The sequence below is a fragment of the Xenopus tropicalis genome, chromosome 8 (assembly GCF_000004195.4).
Source record: "Xenopus tropicalis strain Nigerian chromosome 8, UCB_Xtro_10.0, whole genome shotgun sequence".
In the NCBI taxonomy this organism is placed as follows: Eukaryota; Metazoa; Chordata; class Amphibia; order Anura; family Pipidae; genus Xenopus; species Xenopus tropicalis.
Window position 1 is genome coordinate 77,394,073 of NC_030684.2, and position 22,563 is coordinate 77,416,635.

General features: G+C 38.0%; 1 protein-coding gene and 1 long non-coding RNA gene across 4 annotated transcripts in view; one reads left to right on the forward strand and one right to left on the reverse strand.

Annotated features, from left to right (window-relative positions):
- Positions 1-1,843: 1,843 nt before the first annotated feature.
- On the reverse strand, positions 1,844-5,920 carry LOC116406698. 2 transcript variants are annotated; one of them, XR_004219757.1, is made up of 2 exons: positions 5,429-5,920; positions 1,844-2,054 (listed from the first exon to the last, which is right to left on the reverse strand). It is a non-coding gene; the product is annotated as an uncharacterized LOC116406698 (long non-coding RNA). The 2 variants fall into 2 exon arrangements; XR_004219758.1 differs by having other exon boundaries at positions 1,844-2,087.
- A 22-nt stretch (positions 5,921-5,942) lies between these two features.
- Positions 5,943-22,563, forward strand: part of dpf1 (double PHD fingers 1) — a 68,001-nt gene continuing 51,380 nt past the window's right edge. The window contains exon 1 of one of the 2 annotated variants that reach the window (XM_012967813.3): positions 5,943-6,217. In XM_012967813.3, coding sequence (XP_012823267.1) covers positions 6,120-6,217 — 98 coding nt within the window. In that variant the 5' untranslated portion in view covers positions 5,943-6,119. 2 annotated transcript variants of the gene reach the window in all.

Sequence of the window (22,563 nt, forward strand, 5' to 3'; positions counted from 1 at the left end):
GTTCCATTCCTGTCATTTTTGCTATTATAAAATGTAGTTTCATTGCGGCACTTAAAATGTAGCTTGGTTCGTATGGCTTTAAAGCTTTTTACACCTTTCACTGGCAGTCTGCAGTTTGTGTTGCTTTGTGTGTTACCCTTTCTACTACCAGATTTTCTTAGTTGCACATTACCAGTACATTAACATGTGTCAGTTGTAAGCTCAAGCTCATTGGGGGGAATTCACAAAAGTAGAGATAGCCGTTTTTTGGAGTAAAAGTGGTGGAAAAACTGGTGGAAAACACTTTCTCCAGATTCACAAACAGAAATCCGGCTAAATCGCCACTTTTCTGTTTTTGGTGAAAGAAAGACAGTTTACAGACACTTTTGTGAATTTGGCGTTTAAACGACATTTATACGACGTTTTAACGACATTTTTTCCCGACATTTTCAAAATGGAGTAAAACTCAGTGTAACTCTGTCAGACAAATTCTAAGCTCTTCTGTTTTGTTTCCCCCAGTCTCTATTAACATATTAATGGGGATTAGCAGCTTATTGTTAGGGGACAAGTTTCTATCTAACCCTAGAACAATAGGTGCAAAAAGCCTCATTAACATTTTATAAACAAGTAAAACACAGATTAAAAAAAGTTTAATGTATATCTTATATATAAAAAGTTTTTACCTCACATTTGCATGTTTATGCTAGTTTTAGCTTAATCAATGAGACAATAATAACATTTTGTGTGAATATATTGTAAGCATTTTTATTAAAAGAAAAAGTAAAGCCTCCCAGGCAAATTTTTAGTTTTAGCAGCAGTGCCCCCTCTTTAACCACTTCACTGACATTTGCCCCAACTTATCTCTGCTCCCATAGCATGTCCTGAACTACAGAGCTGCTTAACAGCATTGGTCCCCACCTGTTCCCAGCAGCCATCTTGGTGGCACATACACACTGGCACCCAAATTTGGATATTGGGGTACAGGGTTGGACTGGCCCAACAGGGCACTGGATAAAAACCCAGTGGGCCCTAGTCCTGTTGGACCTCTATTCACTGGGCATGTTGGTGTGTGGGCCAGATTGCTGCTGACCAGTAATGAGTAGGGGCTAGAGAAGAAGGTATTTAGACCCTTAAATCTTGTTACAGAAGTATAAAGCCCAGATTGTCCTGAAAAAATGATATATAGTTTCCCTGGGCAAACTAAAATTACCCCTCAGGAAAATGCCCCAAAGTGAAATAGCAAATGGCATATGAAATGCAAAATCTTGCTGGTAAAATTTGTATCCCAAGGCTCCTGTAGCTTTGGGACTGGGTTTGATGGGACCAACAGAATTACTAAGAGCTAAAGGCAAATTCATAAAAAAATGTCGGGAAAACGACAAAATCTGAAAACTGTCTGTTTAAAAGACAAATTCACAAAAGTGGAGATAGATGTTTGTGAATTAGGTGGAAAATCCAACAAATCTATCTCCACTTTTATTTTGTCAGAATATCACCACTTTTGTGAATTCCCCCCATAGTGTTCAGATTTGGCTGCTCTGTTCTAAATGCTCCTTAAAGGAACAGTAACACCAACAATGAAAATGTATCAAGGTGATTCAATATCATGTACTGTTGCCCTGCACTAAACTATAGTAGTCTTTTTGAAGCAAACACAGAAATTTTAGCAGTGCATAGCAACAGTACATTATATGTTAGTTACGTTAACCACTTTTATTCTTTGGTGTTACTGCTCCTTTAACAAGCAAAGGTAAAGACCATTTTTCCAGTACACTCAGTATGGGTGTCAGCCAGACTTTAGAAACTTATTTCCCTCCTAGGCTCAGCCTTTCTGGCACATCAAAACCATATTAATGACAAAGTATTTCATAGGTTGTAATTATTTATTAATGTGTGTGTGAAAATAGATATTCCCACTAGCTTCCCAGTTCGTTGATGCTGTAGATGTTCCTTCATTCCTTAGTTGCATGATAAAATGCAGAAGGCAACTGCTGTCATTCACTATGCTCAGGTTACCTGACTTGTAGAAACCGAATCCATGACTGCCAGTCCCTGGAGTATACTTTCCATGTCTTCTGCAACAAGGATGATTTTATTAGTTCTTCAACCTGGGAACAATAAGCAGCTAGAGAATGTCAGGGTATGGATAACCTTCTTTATCAGCTGCTGGTGCTAGCTTAATGATCGTCTCCCATTGCCCTCTAGATAGTGCATCTGTTATGAAATGAAAGTTCCGGGTACATGTTTGCTCTAAAATTAATATTATATTGCATGCAATGATGTACCAAAAGCCTAATTAAAGTGTTAATTCTGGTGTTATTAACAGCCTGCACCACATTCAGTATTGCTTCCATTATACCACTCCATTGTTCCATGGCTAAAATAACTGGGAAAAGTTCTAAGAGAGTTAAATTGATAGTTCATAGGGGGTGACAAATCTCCTGAAAATACCTTCCCCATCACTTGCCTTCAGACCGCCCAAGTAAAACACGTTATTCGCATCAATCTGGTGTACTTGCAGGAAACTTCTTCTTTTGCCGCAATTAAATGGGATCCAACCTCAAAGTATTTTCAGTAGATCTGTCGCCTGAAGTAGTGTAGATTTTTCACAGTTGACAAATCTCCCCATGTGCCAGTATCCTTATACCTTCCACTACCTGTTGCACTGTTTAAAGGGGAACCAGGGCTTCCAAACCAAAATTTGTTAGAGTGTGACACAACACAGAAACCCCCTGTACTAGCCTCAAAAGTAAACAGCCCATTTCTGAAAGTTAAAGTACTTTTAATTGTACGCCCAGCAATCTTTTCACTTTCTGTTTTTATTAGCAATTACTGTCTCTGGTTGCTATATTTTGTTGAATTATTGACCTGGTATTCTGGTGTAACAATATATGTGACTACAGAAGAATGTATGATATTTCAGCCATATTTGTGCTTCTTCTGTAAATTGTTCCTGTAGAATTAGGTCTATGTATTATAGAACACTGAGACACTGTTCTGGATGCTTTTCTAGATAGCAAATTCTATGCATGAAAAACTCCTTTTTATTTCTCCCAATCTTTGATTTACCAGTACATGTTTGGATAACTGAAACATGTCCAACTATATGTGCTTCTCCATAGCCTTTCTAGTCTTATGGCCCAAATACTACCTTAATTTTAGAACCTTTCTCACTGCTTCCCTTGTGCCACCCTGTGTCACTGATCTAGCTTTAGACTCCTGCAACAAATTTATACATTTATAAAATACCCTCTCTTCTGGTGTAACTTCCTCTGGCACTGTAAAATCCCCAAAGGATACATCAATTTCAAATAACCCATTTTTCACTCTTAACCTTTAGCGTTAAACTAACATGTAACTTTCTTGGCTGATGTAAAGTTATGAGTATGTTACACTTTTGTAAACTGCTGAAGACCGTTGTACTGGGCATATCCTCTGGCATCCATGGGTGTATTGTGTGCCGTTGAGACCTTCTGTGATGCTGGCCTCTGCTGTTCAAAAAATGTCATCTGTGTTCTGCAGTGTACATCTTGCTTGTCATTAACCTGTTCAGATATACTGTTTTGCTGTATATTTGGTTTGTGCAATCTGTATGAAATGTTGACAGTACGAAGGAAAAATTACCAGGTGATAATAAGGGCCCAATCCTCACAGAATTAGCTGTGTAAAGGGATTCTTATAAATACTTTTCCAAGGTAACATGGATAGCCAAGGTAAAGACTGAGTTTATTACCAGATTGGGGTACATTACCTTTCCCACAGGAATGGTCACGTGGCTACTTGAGCCGCTTGCTGCTACTACTGGACTGTTCTAGATTTTGTTGTTGCTGTTTTGAAGCTTTGCCTGTTTATTAATTGGTATTTATTTATTATTAATTAGTATTTAGCACTTGAATTTGCAATGCATATATTTTTTGCTGCTGTTAACCTTGTCTTTTCTTTGCTCACTGCTCTGATTTGACTACTAAAAGCTAGGCTTAAAATCCATATTTCAAATCAGGTGTAGAAACATCACCGGCATGCACTCAATGGACTCCAGAACAGCAGTTGTAAAACTTCAAAAAGGCTTTATTCAAGGATCCGGATCCTTGAATAAAGCCTTTTTGAAGTTTTACAACCGCTGTCCTGGAGTCAGTTGAGTGCATGCCGGTGATGTTTCTACACCTGATTTGAGGTTGTGTTTTCCCTTGCTGCGGGTCTGGGGCATTGCACCCGGGCCACTGAGAGGAAGCAGTGAGTGTATATTTAACCGTTCACAACTGTACGTAGAATATTAATTGCACTAATATGAAGACTGAATACCTACAGAGCGAGAGGTTCGGGGCATAAGCACCTGGACCTGTAGTCTAATTTGGTGAGCGTTTGACTTGTTATAAGAAACCATTAAATGTAAGCTTAAGTTTATAGTTCACCACTACATAAGTATATAAGTGAATAGGAACGACTGGGAGCCTCCAGACAAACAGAGTGAATGGTATTAAAATCCATATTGTCCACTGTGGTGGACCCCCAGTCTTAAGGTGGCCATTCACTGTAAGATCAACTCATTTGGCGAGGTCGCCAAGTGAGCAGATCTTCTCCCGATATGCCCATCTACGGGTGGGCGATATAGGGTTAATTCAATCAAATCAGAACGGCTGGCATAGGCGCCATCGGATGGGGGACCGCATCATCGAGCCTATACGGTCCCCCATTTGACGGAAAAATCAAACCTGCCCAATCGAGATCTGCCCAATTCCAGTTTTCTGTTGGGGAGGCCTGTCGGTGGTGCCCATAGACGGGCAGATAAGCTGCCTAATCGGTCACCTTTACATAGAGCGATTTGCATAAACTGAAAGTGACCATGTACTATGGCCAAGGCCCTGTTCTTTTCTGGCTCTCTAATCTCTTTGGCAAAGGAAAAAAAACATCTGGGTCATAACGCAACATTCCTCACCAGCTCTGACATAAATTGCCTGTACAGGAAATATAAAAGGATCGACTGCACACTAAAGATCACTGAAAATTTTAAGGGCAGCAAAGTGGCGCAATGGTTAGCTCTTTTGACTTTGGGGTCCTAGATTCAGTACCTAGAACTCAAATTGACCACAGAGGGCATAATTGTTATAGGTACTTAGAGCTTTATGCTACACTTGGGAAGGGACTGGTGTGAATGATATATAATCTTTGCCAGGCGCATAAGAATGTGTTAGCACTATACAAAGAATAACAATAATTATAATGTGGCAGTGTGAAGGGGGGCTTATTATATGAGGAATATAAAAGAAGCAGCTGAATACAGGTGCTTGACATAGTACTAAAGTACTCACTTTATGTGGAGTTTACAAGAAAGTGGAGCGCACACCATATCTGTTTGGCAAGGCCACGGAAATGGGGACCTGCTGCATGATCTGTGCCAGCAATGGGGACTATGGGAGCCCTGCTGATGAAGGACACACTTTTCCCTTACCCTTCCATGGTGACTGGTTCTCCTTTCTTTCCTGCAGGTCCCTGAATTGCAGTGGGCACACTATCTTCCTCAAGGCTCCAATCTTCCCTGCAGCGTACTTGTATCTTATTACTGGACCTGCAATCAAACAAATTTAGGATATAACTGATATTAACAACTTCAGTGTTTTCCTTTATCAGTTTTAAGTCCATTCATCCCCTCCCAATTCTCTCTCCACCGCCTGATCTCTATTATTCTGCTCTCCCCTCACCTTCTCCCCCCCTTCCCCCCAACCCACTTGCTGCATTTTTTTCTGCTGGCTTGTTAACAAAAGGCCCTTATGGGGCCTCACCAGCAATGACTAGGCTCGTCCTATTTTTATCTCAGTTTTCCTCACAACCTGACTGCCTCTCCCACCTAACTCATAAACTTGCCTGTCTCTCCCTTTTTGACAATCCCTTCCCGCGCCCCCCATCCAACACACAAAGTCTCCCCTTCCCATTGCCCCCAGCTCCCCCTCCTCCCTTTACAGTACCTTAACCTTCTCCACCAATCATTTTCTTCTTCAGCCTCCCAGACTTGTCCCTCGCAATGAACTCTGGGCAACGTAGTGCCATTTTCAATTCATATTCATACTGGCGCGGCTCTCAAAACTACAACTCCCAGTCTTACCCTCAACACGGCCTTTGATTGGCCATTGCGTGCAGAATGAATGAAATTGTACAGTATTGTGATATTAGAGGGGCTGCAGTGTTCCTGCCTAATACCCAGCTGCACCATGAACACAGCCCTCCACAACCCCTTAAAATCGTGAGTATACTGGACTTAAAGATAGTTACAGCTGTGTATACTGCATTTACACTGTCTGAGACTGTATATCTTTCAGATGTATACATGTGTGTTTAGCATTATTACAACATGGACATATCTACATGAATACTATGCATGAAAGAGTGTGTCTGCCTGCCAATTTGTGTATTATAGTGTGTGTGTGTATGTAATACATTTATTTGAGATTATATATATATCTATATATATATAGATATATGTGTGTGTGTGTGTTTGTTCTGTACATTTGCATGTAGATTGTTATATATATTAACTCTTGTGGGTGCTATATATATATTAAATGTCAAAAAGTGGAATCAACCATCTATTCTGCACGTATACTATGCATTATAGAATTTCACAGTGAGGTCACATCCAGCTGCTTTTAGAGGAGGGTCTTACATCTGGATTAGACTGTATCCTTAGGGTATGTCTGAGGTCTAGACTGCGACTGCGATCGTTTGCCTATTATCTATCCATGTATTTAGCTACCTATTCATCCATCTGTCTTTGCCTATCGTTCCTTTGGGAAAGGGAATTTATTTGTGATTACCCATAGTTCACTTTTCTACAGCATTTTCATATAAAATGTACAGCAGTGTTTTGCTGATTTTAATAGTATTTGGTTGCACCTGAGTAATATGAATTTTGAAAGCTAAATTTAGGGTATTGTCTTAAAAATAAAATCCCTGTAACTTATGTTAACACTATTAATGCATTTTATGCATAATATTTATTCAAAAATATGTAATATGCTTAAATATGTGTTTTAAGCCATACATAGCACCATGCAAGCAGAGCAAGTGAGCTGAGTGCCTGGGAACCTTCTGTCCTTAATTCCTAGTGCACATCTGGGCAGACTGTATGCACGTGATAAAGTAGCCATTAACCCAGTCAGTGCCTGAAGTAATCAGACTGTAATAATAAGCAAATAATGGATACTGCATCACTCTGCATACTGTTTGACACTAAATAATTATTTGTAGTTTTGCAGCCATGAGCATATTTAAAGCTGCAGAAGATTATAGAAGAACTGCATTTTGTCAGATATGAGTAAAATATGGGTTACTGCTGTCACCTAAAATCCTATATTTCTCCCAGTGGTTAAGCTGGGGACATTTCACTTTAACTCATTCAGCTCTGACTGAATACAACTGTGAGAGGCAGTTCTCGTTCTTTCTGGTACTGTGTGCAGTTATCAGTTTAACCTAATTTGATTTGACACATGCACTGCAAAATATAGTATGACTGCTCTCTGTAAAATGCATTATATGCATGCTTTTTATCAAAAATATTTGCAGATTGTGACTGTAGCTTTGTAAGCAAATTGGCAAGGCTTCTCTCTCAAGCAATGCACTGGACATGAAGACTTGATAAGGAGAAAGCCTTTATTGAGTGAAAATCTAATGTTACAGATTATCTTATTGGTAAATTAAATTTTTGGTAAATTAAAATACAGTTACTGTTACTAATCTTGCTTTCACAAGGACTTACATATATGGCGCTGTTGTATTAGGCTGTATGCCACACTCACATATATTATAAGATCCGTGTATACCTGCTTTAATTTGACAATTCTAATTTCTTTAGTATATTTGTATATTAAGGAGACATTGTTTTAATCATTTTTTAAAGAATAATAAGTTTTATCACTTATATTAGTAAGTAAAACAAAGGAAATTTAATTTATTAGAGGCACTGTGTCCAAAAGTTACTGCTTGGTAAATTTAAGCTAGAGTTTAAATCATTTTTAGGATAATTTGGCCACCAGAGGACATGGTTTCAGTGGACTCTGTGGTTCATATGTAACTGGTTGCATTGGTGAGAAACATTAAGGCAGCTTTTACTGCCTTATACAAATAAACATAATGATGCGCAGATAAATAAGGCCATGGTAAATACCTTATATGAATTTATAGAAATATAAATTGAATATAGGCCCTTTTACACTACACTAGAACTTAGTAAAGCACAAATTATGCAGTGTAAGTCCCTGTGTGTATATATATATATATATATATATATATATATATATATATATATATATATATACAGAGATCTGCATGTGCACCCAAGCAACCCTGATATGTTTTTTCTTTATGTGTCCTAACATCATTTCTGTCATATTGTTGATATTTAGGTACTATATATACTTTAATATATATTTAATATGTACTATATATATACTTTAATAATGAATGCTCCTTATATATATTTGTTGTGTGCTCAGCCTGGTGTAGTAAAGGGGCAGTATTATGGCAGAAAATAATTGAACGTGCATTATATTTTGACTGTTATATTGGTACACACTTGCCTATCCACTCAAGCTATCATTCCTGATCTTATAAAGTTGCCATTGAAACCAGCATTGCCAGTTTCCAAGCTGTCTGGGTCCTGTCTGTGTCTCAGCTCCAATTATATGTGTGCAGACATCTCATGACAGTTCTGCCTGACTGGGTGAACCCAGCCTGTTACATATTCATATCTGTGGGGAATTCATATATATTGTATCTGTGTGCATAATAAGCATATATGCTCCCATGTATCCATAAATGTACATTTTCTGTATACATGCACATGTATTGCTAAGAAAATACCTCTTCATAATAGATTGTTATACAGTACTATAAAATAATTATGTCATGCTTTGTGAATATTAATGATGACCACTGCAGAACTGAAGACTTACCTACTGTAAGATATAACTAGAAAAATATCCTATCTGAACAAGGCAATGATACATTTTGGAAAAAAATTAGAAGTATATTTAGAAGTGACATTTGCATGCAACAAGACTCCAGCCACTATAAACTACATTGTCCAAAATGCAGCAAGCCAGTGGCTAACAGTCACATGCAATGTCCCATTGCTTTCTGGGAAAAATGCACAGTCCAGAGCAGGCTCTAATTTAATATTTAGTAATGGACCAGGACACCGATAGTACAAATCCAATATGGAAGCAGAATTTTTAATCTAATATGGAATGAAATTCAAGATTGGACTATAAAATAAAAATATACATTATTTAGCACCAACTTAGCATTTAAAGTGAATTATATACTAACCTGTGTTTTTAATTTTTTGATATAGAATGGAATAGTAGGGAGCATTTTTCTTTTCAGTGCATCAGAGATGTCTGTATCTGTGCTATTAACTCTTATTTTCTCTTTCCTCGTTGTCTAATAATCTCCTCCTATTTTATGATGACTGACAGTGCAAGCAGCACTGTAAGAACCTCATCATATAAAGTAGAAGGGGTTATAGTCTTGATTGGCTGACCTTTAGGACTACAGCATTTTGTCCCCTCCCAATTTCTTTCCCAAGTTGGTTGTTGGTCATTTATATATTTAGGTAAATTAATATGTAAATCACATGTCAACATGAACACTTGGCTGCAATGCTGCCCAGTCTTTGCAAAAGTGTGATATCAATAAGTGGATGTAGAATTTTTGCTGTATTTTTCATGTCTTTGTCTGGAAGCCCACCACCTCCTGCAGTAACTGATAGAGCAGCAGTCTCTTGTTTTTCACAGGAGCAAGTAATTGCTGATAGTTTACCTAAACACTTTTGGCTCAGCTCATCTAATTCTTGGATCACTGCAGCATTCTCAAGGTCTTCTGATGTTCCAAATGTTTCTCTCTCTCTCTGAGCTCTTAGAGGAAAATGCATAAAGCAGACCAGATTGAAGGGCTGTGCAAAGGGTCAGATTGTAGACCCCAGTGTGGCTAATTGAAGCAATAATAGTCTGAGTATTACTGCCTCACACTTACTGCTTTGTATATATAAGTCTGAAGTAGACCCAGGGTTGATGTGGGCCTTACTGCTTATATAGGCTACTCTGGGATTCCCCTGTTCCGCCTCTCCTCCATAACACCTATGGAGAGTGGTTTGACTACAGTAGATTGTGTTCTTTTCTTCATTATCGCTTCTTCTATCAGCCAAACCTCTGGTTTAGCACTGGTTGTTCAGGAGCTGAGTACCAATGTCTTCTTTTTATGACATCTACTTTTCAGTATTGTCCATTCTATTAAATTGTGATATTTTGTATAATCAGACGACTACATTGAGAAAAATGATACATCACAGAATTGCTGTGTCTTTAAATATGGCGATGACCTTGCTTTGAACTCATGTTGCTCATGAACTACTAAAACCTTTAATCTGTCATAAGTCAGAGGTACAATCGGGTTCAGGCACAGTAGAACTGATGAACTGGAGGTTAAATGAGGAAGAGAGTGGGGGGTTAGCGGTGGTAACTGTGGCAAAGGGGCTGGGGAGGCGGTTTGCCCGTCCAGTAGTATTGCCTGGTGTGGCAATTCTACTTGACCCAGCTCTGCCAGTGACCTTCTACACACTGTGGTGGGAGACACAGTCTGAGACAGGATTATCCTGATGAAGGGAGGGAGTGTCCCCCCTGAAACGTTGATCCTTGTTTTTGACAGAAAAAATAGGGTAGTCTCCGCAGCAAAATTGCATGGTTGTGCACTCTCTGTTTTTTATTCTTTTTATTTTATCTTATTTATACATGCAGTCTATTGATAGTCAACTGTAGTACTTTGTAAAACCCCTCTACATTACTATTTAGGTCTATATCCACCTTTCTCAACATATAACTCTACCTATGACTTGTCCTGTTGCTCCCCATAACCTCTCTTTATGAAACCTTTCTAAGCTCCATATACCCCCAATATTACCCTCCGTTATACCAAATAACTAGTCTAAATATTCTTCCATTATTACCTTTTGCATACAGAGCTCTTATACTTTTTCAGCACTGCAGTGAAATGTATATTTTGATGGGTGTCAGGCACGGCTGCTTCTCTCCCCTGTGCAAGGCCTTTGAAATGTTAATGTACTGGTATTGCTGCATATATACATATATATTGGGATTTGATGCGTGCAGGGTGTGCAAGTATTAATCTGGCAGCACCCCCTCCCTCACACCCACACACTGAGATGCTGGTGTCTTTTGTCTGTTCTACATAGGGAGCGGTGGGGGGATTGAAGGGGTGAAATGTGTGAGAGTTGTGGGTAGGGAGGGAGGAGGGCAAGCCAAGGAAAAATAAGACAGGCAGGACATGAAATGAGAGATGAAATGGAGAGAGGCTTAAGGACAAGAGTGAAAAGGGTAAGAAAAGAGGGGTAAGTAGGACAAAGGACAAAACATATACATATAGAAAGAGAGAGAGAATGATACTGTTAGTACGTGGCAGATAATAGAGAATAACTATGGAGTACAAATGGTGTCACAGGGTGAGAGTTTGGTTCAGAAAAGAAAAAAAGTAACAAGAAAGAGATGGAGTAAAAACAGGAGAAGACTAACCCTGAAACCCTATGAAAAAGTTATGTAAGAAAAAAAAATAACAATATAATGAAATGCAAAGGATACATGTGTAAAGGTAGGGTTTCTGCCTACATTTCTCATATTGCAAGTGGAATTCTTACTGCAGAGGTAAAAGAACTTAAGGAGGAGTAAGGAAGGGGGAGGGTGGGAAGAGCTTGAAAGGGCTAGGGGAGCACAACAACTGCTTCATTAGAGAAAACCTTACTGTAGAGGTAGCAGAAGAGCTACAGTTTATAAGAACAGGATCACAACTGAAATAGGCCTCATTCATATTACAGACAATAGTATGATGGTGATACAATGTAATTGCATGTATTAAGTTGTTCTGACTGGAAAATTCTTATACTGATAAACTCTATAACAATCAGATGGTGATTACTTTTATATCTTGTCTGGCTGATTGTCAAATGGAGGAACAACTCTGCCCCATCAGAGCAGGCAAATGAAAAAAATACACCCACATTTATTTCATAATCACGTAGAAATCCACTATCCTGTATATCTTTTCTTTGTTTTACCACAGTTACATCCTACTAGGATACACAGTGTAAAAAATGCCAGACAACAGACAATGAATATAACAGAAAGCAAAAGTGAGATGTAGCTTTAGTAGCATCAGGAGAAAGGAAGAGGAGGAAATGAGAGAGCCTGACATAGGCAGAAGGTAAAATGCTGGTTTGAGAACCTTTTGTGAAAGAAAAGAGAATCTGGCAGTGGAGTATTTAAGTGAAGAAATTTGAACTGTAGACCAAACTGTTAATAAAACACAATACCGACATTTGCTATGTTGGTATCTTAATAAGAGCAATGCACAAAGCTTGAGAAATATTTTGAATTAGCGGTAACGAAATGCAAAAAAAGTAAAACTAAAAGGTTGTCATTTAAATGGGAAATATACACTTGTTTTTAACAAAGTGAATCAATTTCACTGGATTTATAGAAAACCAGTGATAAAGAGAGTAGCACTGTACTCCTCCATTTAAGGGGAACTCATAAATGTCTGGAAGGGACTTTATAATGACATGATCTGCCCTACTAAAGTCACATTAAAAAGTCCCAGTGAAACACTGCTACCTAAAGAGCCCTCCCCTTCAACATCAGTGCACAACAGTCAGTCAAAAGTAACCTTGCACGGCAGTGTTCTACTGGGTGCTGAACATATTTATTTATAGACTGTTTTAGAAACATACATTCTATATGGCACACCTTGAGATGTGTTAAAATATAACCTTTATTACATGTTAATAAAAATGTGTTAAAAATAAAAATTAAAAATCATGTCTTGGTTATACACCACAAGTTTTTTTTTACTGTATTGGGCTTAGTGCTTTTGGCAATTATATTGAGATACTTAAGGTTCCTTATCTATACTGATACTTGTATCCTTTTTCATCAACAGCTATACTAGGTAGCTTCTCAAATGATTCATTTAACAGTTGTTACATTGTATGGGATAAAACTCTAGAATGGGGAGATATATATATAATTTACCATTCACGGCGCCTAAATGATTATTAGCTCTGTGAAGAGTTATAATTCTCCCAGTTTTGCGACTCCAAAGATTTACTTTATTCACAGGGATCCCTCCCCACTTATTCATCCAACTTGCCCCAGTCAAGGTCTTCCTGCTGCAGTCAAGATTCCTGCTGCAAGGTGTGCCATATAGGATATATTTTTCTAATAAAATAGTCTAGCCGTACTTAAAGGGAGCTGTCACCCTGAAATTGTTTCCCCCACCAGAGGTGTAGGCATGTAGAGCCTGGGGGGGTTAGGGGAAACAATAGTTTTTTTAAAAAATATGCTCCTCCAGAACTAGGCCGCTGACAAGTATAAGCTCCCTCCCAGTGCAGGTGGCTTACTGCTGATGGGGCAAAAACAAAACTATTTTTTCCCCAAACCATAGTGTGGGCTCTATTAGCCCACACCTCTGGTGGGGGAAACAATTTCAGTGTGACAGGTGCCCTCTAACATGACTTTTTGATTTTAGCTCATGTTAAGCACAGATAAATATTTTCCCTCAAGAGCTAAATTGTCATAGATATATTTGTTTCGTGTGATGCACATAACATAGAGCTATGCACTTTCTGCATCTGAAACCTAGTCTAGCCCTGACACTTTATATATTTTTATTTCACATTCATAGCCATTACACTTCCTTGCTGTATAACCTCACACACAGTGGTATTACCTAATAGTAGAGGTTTTCCCTTATACTTATTATTGTCTATCCTATCTGTGCCTGTACTCATTTGTATCACATCAGCTTTAACACAAAATCACTGGCCTTATACATTTATATATTTTATACCTAGCCTTGCCCTCATATTTCCTTGCTGACAAATCTTACTTATTTTTCTATTTCTACCATCTTAACAAACATTAATATATCTGACCCTATGTTTAAGTTTGCTCTTTGCAATGATTAGTGTAAATCACAGCAAAAACGCGATTGAGATGTTTTTGAAATTGTGACTTATTGTTTGTTTGTTTTTTTGCTGGACTTTTTCCTGGCTTTTTCCCCCACAATTACATTTTTTCCATAAATAAAAGCCTCTGCAGTTTTAGGTGGTGTGAATTTTGGTTTATACTAATCACACCAAAACACAAATGTGAACATTCTTAAAGGTGCCTTAGTCAAGACCACATATTTTTAGGCTTTCACTTCCTTACTAACTAAGCTTGCAGTTTCTGACTATTGTTCATATTTCTTTATCTCCTACCTAAAGTAGACCTTTAGCTTTCTTATTATTTAAAGGGCACCTATTGCATGAAAAATGTTTCCCCCACTGGAGGAGCAAACTAACAGAAGCCAGGACTGTAGAAGGGGGAAACATTAGTCTCTCTTCTTGCAGAATTTCTCCCTGACCAGTGCTCCCCCCCCCACACCAAGAGGGAGCTTCCATTGCAGGTGGGCATGTTATAGCGCATGCATGCACAGCAACAACAGTTCCTCTGCACTCACCCATTATCAATATATAGGACATTAAGACATTTTGTGCATTAAACTACCAAGAAATGCCCTCCCCTTAAAGGAACAGTAACACCAAAAAATTAAAGAGTTTTAAAGTAAATGAAATATAATGTACTGTTGCCCTGCACTGGTAAAAGTTGTGTGTTTGCTACAGTAACTCTACTATATTTATATATAATAAGCTGCTGTGTAGCCATGGGGGCAGCCATTCAAGCTGGAAAAAAGGAGAAAAGGCACAGGTTACATAGCAGATAACTGATAAGCTCTGTATAATACAATAGTGTTTTATCTGTTATCTGCTAAGTGCCCGTGCCTTTTCTCCTTTGAATGGCTGCCCCCATGGCTACATAGCTGCATTCTTTATATAAACCATAGTAGTGTTTCTGAGGCAAAACACCAGTTGTACCAGTGCAGGGAAGCAGTACATTATATTGGAATTTCTTTCATACATTTGAATTTTTTGGTGTTACCGTTCCTTTAAAGCAAACCAGGGATAGTTCATCCATATTTTAATAAACTTCAAGCTGGCCACCTACTAAATTTTAAACCATTAAGCAGGGATGCAATGAGGCTGTGACCACAAAAATCATATGGACAGCAACAAGAGGTCCTCTGCACTCACCCATTATCAATATACTGTATTTAGGATATTCTGAGCTTTAAGCTAAGATTTTGAGGTAAGCACAACATGCCCTTGTTTGCTATAGTTTATACAGGAGCAGTGGCCAGCTCCAGGTTGTAGCTCCCACCCTTCCCAGCTACAGTCAGGTGATCCCAGTGGAGCCAATAAAAGGTCAACCATCTGGGAGTTTTAACCTTAAAAAAAGTAAGTTGCAGGTCAAACTCAGTCCCTTTGTAAAATGTATAATGAAGCAGTAGAATTCTTAATGAATCAGATGAAAGTGAGTGTAGGACTGGCCAGACTGGGGATGATGTAGTTGGCCAGCTTGAATATTTTGCAATATATGGTCAAACAATCCCTGTTTTGCTTAAAGGGGAGGGCATTTCTTGGCAGCTTAATGCAGAGAATGTCTTAATGTCCTATATGTATTGATAATCGGTGAGTGCAGAGGAACTCTTGTTGCTGTCTATATGGTTTAAAATGTAGTGGTGAGCACAATTTCCCCTTGTTTGCACATGCATGCACATAATGACCAAATAAAACATATGTAAAATTGATGAAGATGTTGACAGATCCTACATTAAACCTAGTTACTATTCCTTACTGATAAACATACCATTTTTTTATATACTTACATCTCTTTTCTGGCTTTCCTTAAAGTCAGGTTATTTCATAGTGAGCGAACTTACACAAATCTGTATCTAATTAGTCTAACCCTCATTCTAGACATCTTTATACTAACCTTACACATTTCTGTTTCTCAGACCTAGATATAGTCCAGCCCTCAATCTAAATACAGTCTGGCCCCAATTCTACTTCCCTGCATTTTGCGCAATGTCTGCATTTCCCAGAATTTATGTTTTGTCTCTTACACCATATTCTTGGCCTATTTTCCTTGAAAATACCTGTCTGACCCCTGTGAATGTTAGTTTTTAGTTTCAGAAGTTTTTCTGAATTTGAAGTTATTTTTTCACAGTCCACACCAATTCTACAGTCAAATTATAATTCAGCCTGTCACAATTTCTTTTTAGTCAAATGAAAAATGTAAAATTGTAGTTTTAATGTAACCTTACAGCATCCAATAAGTTTGAACAACCCCTGGACTAGTATAATGCTATTTAGGAGATGTTGTACTCTGTGGTAACTAGGATCTTCCTTGTTCTTGCCCAGCTTAGACTTGGCCTGTTGCAACTGTAGGGCATGTATTACATGGGACTCTTTCTGTCAGGTGGGCCCTTGCCGTATAGTTTGAGGAAGGGTTAACCGCAACAACTTATCCACAAAAAACTGATTTTTCTATCATTTGGGCACCTGTGGTTCTTTCAACAAACCTTGTTTGGTGATACTGTTCAGATGGTACCATAGTGTTCACTACATAGATAATTTGGACAGTATCATCTACTTTTGGTGTTAAAAAGGAGTAGTGTTGGCAAGAGGTAGTACTCACTTATAGGCAAACTAGCCCCCAGCACTAGCAGATGCTCACAGTGGGTCCCTATTCCAGAAATCTCTTGTATAATCTTTTAATTTGGCTGTAAATTTTATGAGGGAATGGAATAAAGAGGTAGCAAAAAGTTATATAGTAAGGTAAAGACCAAAAAAGTGCCTGAGACTGAAACTTTAGAATGAATAATTGCACAAAGCATTCAGAGAAAAAAGATTGATTGAATGCTACCTTTACTGTCAAACAAAGGGACATATACTGTATATAGCACTCAAATAATAACTGGTGTATAGAAAAGGTTGGGTAATTCAGATAGAGTCAGATGTGCTACTGTATAACTTACTTGTGATGATATGAGGATATCATACCAATACGTGTACAGTTGGTGGGTCACAGGTACAGGTTAAGGGGCATATGGCAAAGGTAGAAAACCATGTACCCTGACAGTTTCAAGGTTTCAAGGCACTGATCTGTTACAAAAATATGTATAATATGTCAATGAAACAAGGGGGCACAAAAATGAAGCAAAGTGTAATCACTGAAGATATCACCAAGAGATGGGCAAATGGCTGGACAAAAAGTCATAATACAGACAGCAAGGAAAGGAAGGAAAATAGGACATTTGGCCTAACCAAATAAAATATAGTGATATATATACTGTATATATATATATATATATACACACATAGACAGCACCTGATTTTTGTTTTATTCCCCTGGTGCATGGTAATTAGAACAGTATACAAAAAACAGACCAGCAACCAGGGAACTCTATTTCCCAAAAAATGTTTTATATTATGAGAACAACATGTGGTTGTAGAAGTTTTATGTTCTCATAATACAAAATGTTTTTGGAAATCAAGTCCCTTTGTTGCTGGTGATAGATCTCCTTATTCCTTGACTGGTAGCAGTCTTAGATTGGGAAGTAAAAGTTCATCAAAGGTTGTAGCCTGGCAGATTTAAATGTAGATTGAGAAAGAGAGAGAAAAAGGAGGATGTCAGGTAGAGAAGACAGGATAATTTAAAAAAGATCAATGAAAACTTAGAGTTGCAAAGAAAAAGTGATAGACAACTACGGAGCTATATCTTTTCACTCTTGACTCCTATGTTTGGGATGATCTATGAATATACTTGGTTATTTAAAGAAATTAATGCATCTAACATTGTTCACTATATGATTTAAATGTCATACAGACAGGGTTATGCATACTGGGGAGATGGCAACAAAATATCTAATTGAGTAAACTAAATTTAAAGATAACTGTCTAAACAGATTAGTATGAAAAACCATTACATTTGAAGAAAGCTGATCATTTCAAAGTTGATCCCACATTTTTAGGTAATTAGATAAGGCAGACAGAACAAAACACCTTTGCATTTTGGCACAATTTATGTAAACCACAGCAAAAAATAAGGAATCTCACATTTGCAAAAAAAAAAAAATGAAATTGGGCAAAAAAAAATTTTTTTGGTGAATTACAGCACAACACGAATATTATTAATAAATAATAATAATAAATTAATAAAGCTGCCTCTAAGTGTCAGAAATAAATATTTGCAATAAAAGTAAATGTAACTAAAAGCCGAAGGCCCTCAGTACATTTTCTTTCTTTCTTTTATTCATTTTTTTTTCCAAGCAGTAACTAAAACTAACAGGAGTTTTAAAGCTGCCTCATAGATATCTGCCTAATAATTCAGTCCTGGCAATTATTATTATTATTTTTATTAACATGTATCTATAAAGTGCTAACATATTCTGCAGTGCTGTACAATAAATGGGTTTATACATTGGAAATACATAATTACATACAAAGCAACCAATAACAGATACAAGGTGAAGAGGGCCCTGCCAAAAAGAGTTTACAATCTATAAGAAAAAGGGGTTGAGACACAAGGTGTATGAGTGGGAAAGGTAAGAAATAAAGAAGGTGAGATTTATAGCATTTAGCAGCACGCACACTGAATTTATACTAAACTAAGAGCTATGACACACAGAGCTACTTGTAGCCAGCTACTTGTTGCAGCCACAGAAAATACCATAGACAATGCTGCCTGCCATAGACAATACTGAGAATTGTATCTGCTAAAACACACAAAGAGACAATTATTAATAATGTCTATTGTGTAGCTGCTATAAGTTCCATTGCCCTAAATTAGGGAAACTTTTATAAATAAATTAATTTTAACTTATCTTTTGAAGGATTAGAAGTCGCATTGCATTGCAGGGATTGGCAGAGTGGAATGGCAAAGGATAACCCCAAGGCACCGGGACTGAATTATGAGCTCTTGATTGAGATTAGGAGAGAAAAGAGAGATCTGAGTATCATCAGCATAGAGGTATTATTGAAAACAATATGAGTTGATTAGTTTGACAAGGGTGAGAAAATAATAATGGGCTCAGGACAGTGCCCTGAGGAACCCCAACTAAAAGAAGTAAGGGAGAAGATGATTCTTCATTGTAGGAGACACTAAAAGAACGATCTGAGTGGAAAGATGAAAACCAGAAAAAGGCAGTGTCGTGAAACCCAAAAGAATGAAGGGACTGGAGGAGGCGAGGATGATCCAAAGGATCTAGAGATCAAGATGTATTAGTAGTGAGAAGTGTTTTTTTGGCTTTGGCCAATTAAAACTCATTAGTTAGGTGGGTAAGAGCAGTTTCCGTGGAGTGTTGTTGCCTAAAACCAGATTGAAGGGGACTCAGAGAGGAATTGGGATGGATAGGGAATCAGATGAAAGAAAATACAAAAGCCAAACAGCAAAGCCGTAAATAAATTGTGAAGTTGGTCCTGAAGGTTGGTATATGACAGTGATACAAATTGATACAGCAGAAAAGAAAGCCTAACAGTGAGTGAGCCACAAATGAGGGAAATTACAGAAAAGTAGCAGGTGGAAGGACTTTAAACGTACAGTGGAAGGGGGTGGGGGTGGAAGAGGAATCCTACCCCATACTCTGCTCTGTTTCTAGGACTGGGAGTGTGAATAAAGTGTAGACTCCCATACTACAGGGCAGCAGGTGAGGCAGTGTCTGTAGATGAGAGCCAGGTTTCAGTTATTGCAAATAGATTGAAGGTGTTAGTGATCAAAAGCTCATTAATGGAGGTAAGTGTGTAGCAGACTAAATTGGAATTTCAGAGGGCACAAGATATCTGAACAGTGGCATTGGACATGGGGATAAGGTACAATGCTAAGAACTTCTGTCACTGCAATTGTTTAGTTCCCAGCTGAACTAAAAGTTTGGTAGTAGCTCTCTTCCTTTACAATCAAATCATTTGTAGTGATGGCCAGATCACTGGATCAGCTTGGTTTAGTTTTCTATGTGCATAGGCAAGACTGCACACAATCCACTTTTTTTTTTTTATTACTCTGGGGTAAATACAATATCTATTGAACTTCTCATTGGCTGCAGTGACACCCATGTGAAAGTGTTACAGTTCAAAAATGCACGCTTGTGATGAAATTTGCTCCATGTGCGCATTGACAGACAGTCAGTGGTATTAGATGCAATATGTGAAGTTAGGCATGTTAGGTATAAATATGTTATTGTCTTAATGTGTTAATAACTCAGTTTGCTTGACATTTGGGTGGTACTGTTTTTGTCCTGTTTCCTTAACTGAAAGAGAGACAAATGCAAAATAAACTTCGCTTAGGGCTCTGGTACACGGGGAGATTAGTCGCCCGCGGCAAAACTCCCTGCTCGCGGGCGACTAATCTCCCCGAGTTGCCTTCCCTCTGCCATCCCACCGGCGAACATGTAAGTCGCCGGCGGGATGGCAGACGCGGCGGCGCGATTTCGGGAAATCGCCGAAAAAGACTCGCGAGTCTTTTTCGGCGATTTGCGCGAAATCGCGCCGCCGCGTCTGCCATCCCGCCGGCGACTTACATGTTCGCCGGTGGGATGGCAGAGGGAAGGCAACTCGGGGAGATTAGTCGCCCGCGAGCAGGGAGTTTTGCCGCGGGCGACTAATCTCCCCGTGTACCAGAGCCCTTAAGGCATAGAGGCTGGGCAGGCAATATTTGATTGACAGCTGGGATTTTTTTAATGCCTTTAAAATAAAAAAATAAATTTGAGTTTAATTTTAAGTTTCATTTGAAAATTACTTTTATTTTACTTTTAGTATGTTTGTAGTGCTATTCTGAGACAATTTGCAGGTGGTCTTCCTTTTTTATTATTTGTGGTTTTTGTAGCTATAGCTAGGGTCCCAGTTACCTGAGAAAACAGGCACTGGTTTGAATGAGAGACTGCAATATAAACAGAAATGGGCTCCTCTTTTGAAAGCTGGAAAGTCAGAGTGCAAAACAAACGTAAAAATGGTAAAACATTAAAGGAGAAGGAAAGGTAAAAGCTAAGTAAGCTTTATCAGAAAGGTATATGTAAATACAGCCATAAACACTCACAGAAACGCTGCACTGAATCTTCTATCAAAAGAAAAAAGATTTCTTGTCTCTTTTTTTTCCTGTGCCAGAGTCTGCGCAGCTCTCTCCCCTCTCACCTCTCCTGCTCCCCCCTCCCTCAAGAATACTAAGAACTCCCCCCCCCTTAGGAATGTGTGATCTGAGCCAATCAGCAGGAAGCTTCCTCAAAGTCTTATAAACTGGGCATGTAAAGGGGTCTTAGTCTCGGTGCAGGAGTGAGGCATTTTGGGAATTTTCTTTACAGAGCTCAGTGTATTTATTTACTATGAGGCTTCTGATCATCTGAATTGGAGAAATATGAGGAGACTTAAAGGCACTATTAAGTGAACTGAAAGTATGCCTGCAGCTTGAGATTAACTCTTTATTAGCCTTTCCTTCTCCTTTAAAATCAATTGAAAATTTGCTGAAAACTGTCCATTCCAGCAAAGTTTATTTTTCTATGGTCACAAAGCTTTAGGGCAGATGTAATAATATGCAAACTAGGAAATTCTGAAATTCTTACACTCATCCTGTTTGTAAATTTGTTGACTGGCTTTTTAGCTATTTTTAAAAAAAAGAGAAAAGTTTCAGAATAAAAAATAAAGAAGAATACAAATGTGGAAAGAAGAATGTAGCCTAATCTGTGCAAGAAACAACATTTTTATTTGAGAAAATGCAAATAGCTTTGCATGAGGCCTATCACATCTGTCCTCTACAAATTAGTTTCTGATAAGACATTTTGCTCTATAGGAAATGAGTGTATACAACCTTGCAAATAATTCAGCTTACTCAATTACTCCGCCTAATATCATGTTTCTTATGAGCATTTATTCTGTGTTTAGATTGATTGCTTATATAACCTCATTGCTTCCTTTGGACCATTTTACATCTTATGGCCCCACATGTGTTCTCCTTATGGCCCACCATACTGAATGTATGTATCACCAGTGTTGCTCTTTGTATATTTTGGACCATATTTGTACCCAGACATGTTCTGACAGCCAGTGTCATAGCGCATACACTTCTAGGTTCAAGGTAAACTCTACGGTAAAAGTGCATCCTTAAGGCATTCTTAACCTACCAAAACATCAATCAGTTAAAGAATTTGTTTTTAATGAAATTAAAGGTGTAAAATGTAATAAAAAATATCAGCTTCTTAAAAATATATGACACAGTCATCAACTAACAATCAATTATTCTGATGTAGAAACATCACCTTTAATATTTTGGAGTGCTGTAGCCTTTTTTAAGTGATTGTTAAACTTTTTTATAGCCTAGTCATTTACACTAGTTATTGAATTATGTTATTTAGCAGCATTTTTTTAGCAGTGGGTCCTTTTGTAGAAATTCTGTAACCTAATTTAGGTTAACTCTTTTCTTTTAACCACTTCCTGCTACACTAAGGATCACTTAAAGAGTTGCTCTGTATCTCCAATGGCAACATTTTTATATTTATATGTTGACTCAGATAATTTTACATTAATAATTCTATTTTACCAGTTTAATATAGAAAACAATTGCAAAATCAGTTTTCCTCCACCAAAAGGTGTGGCCA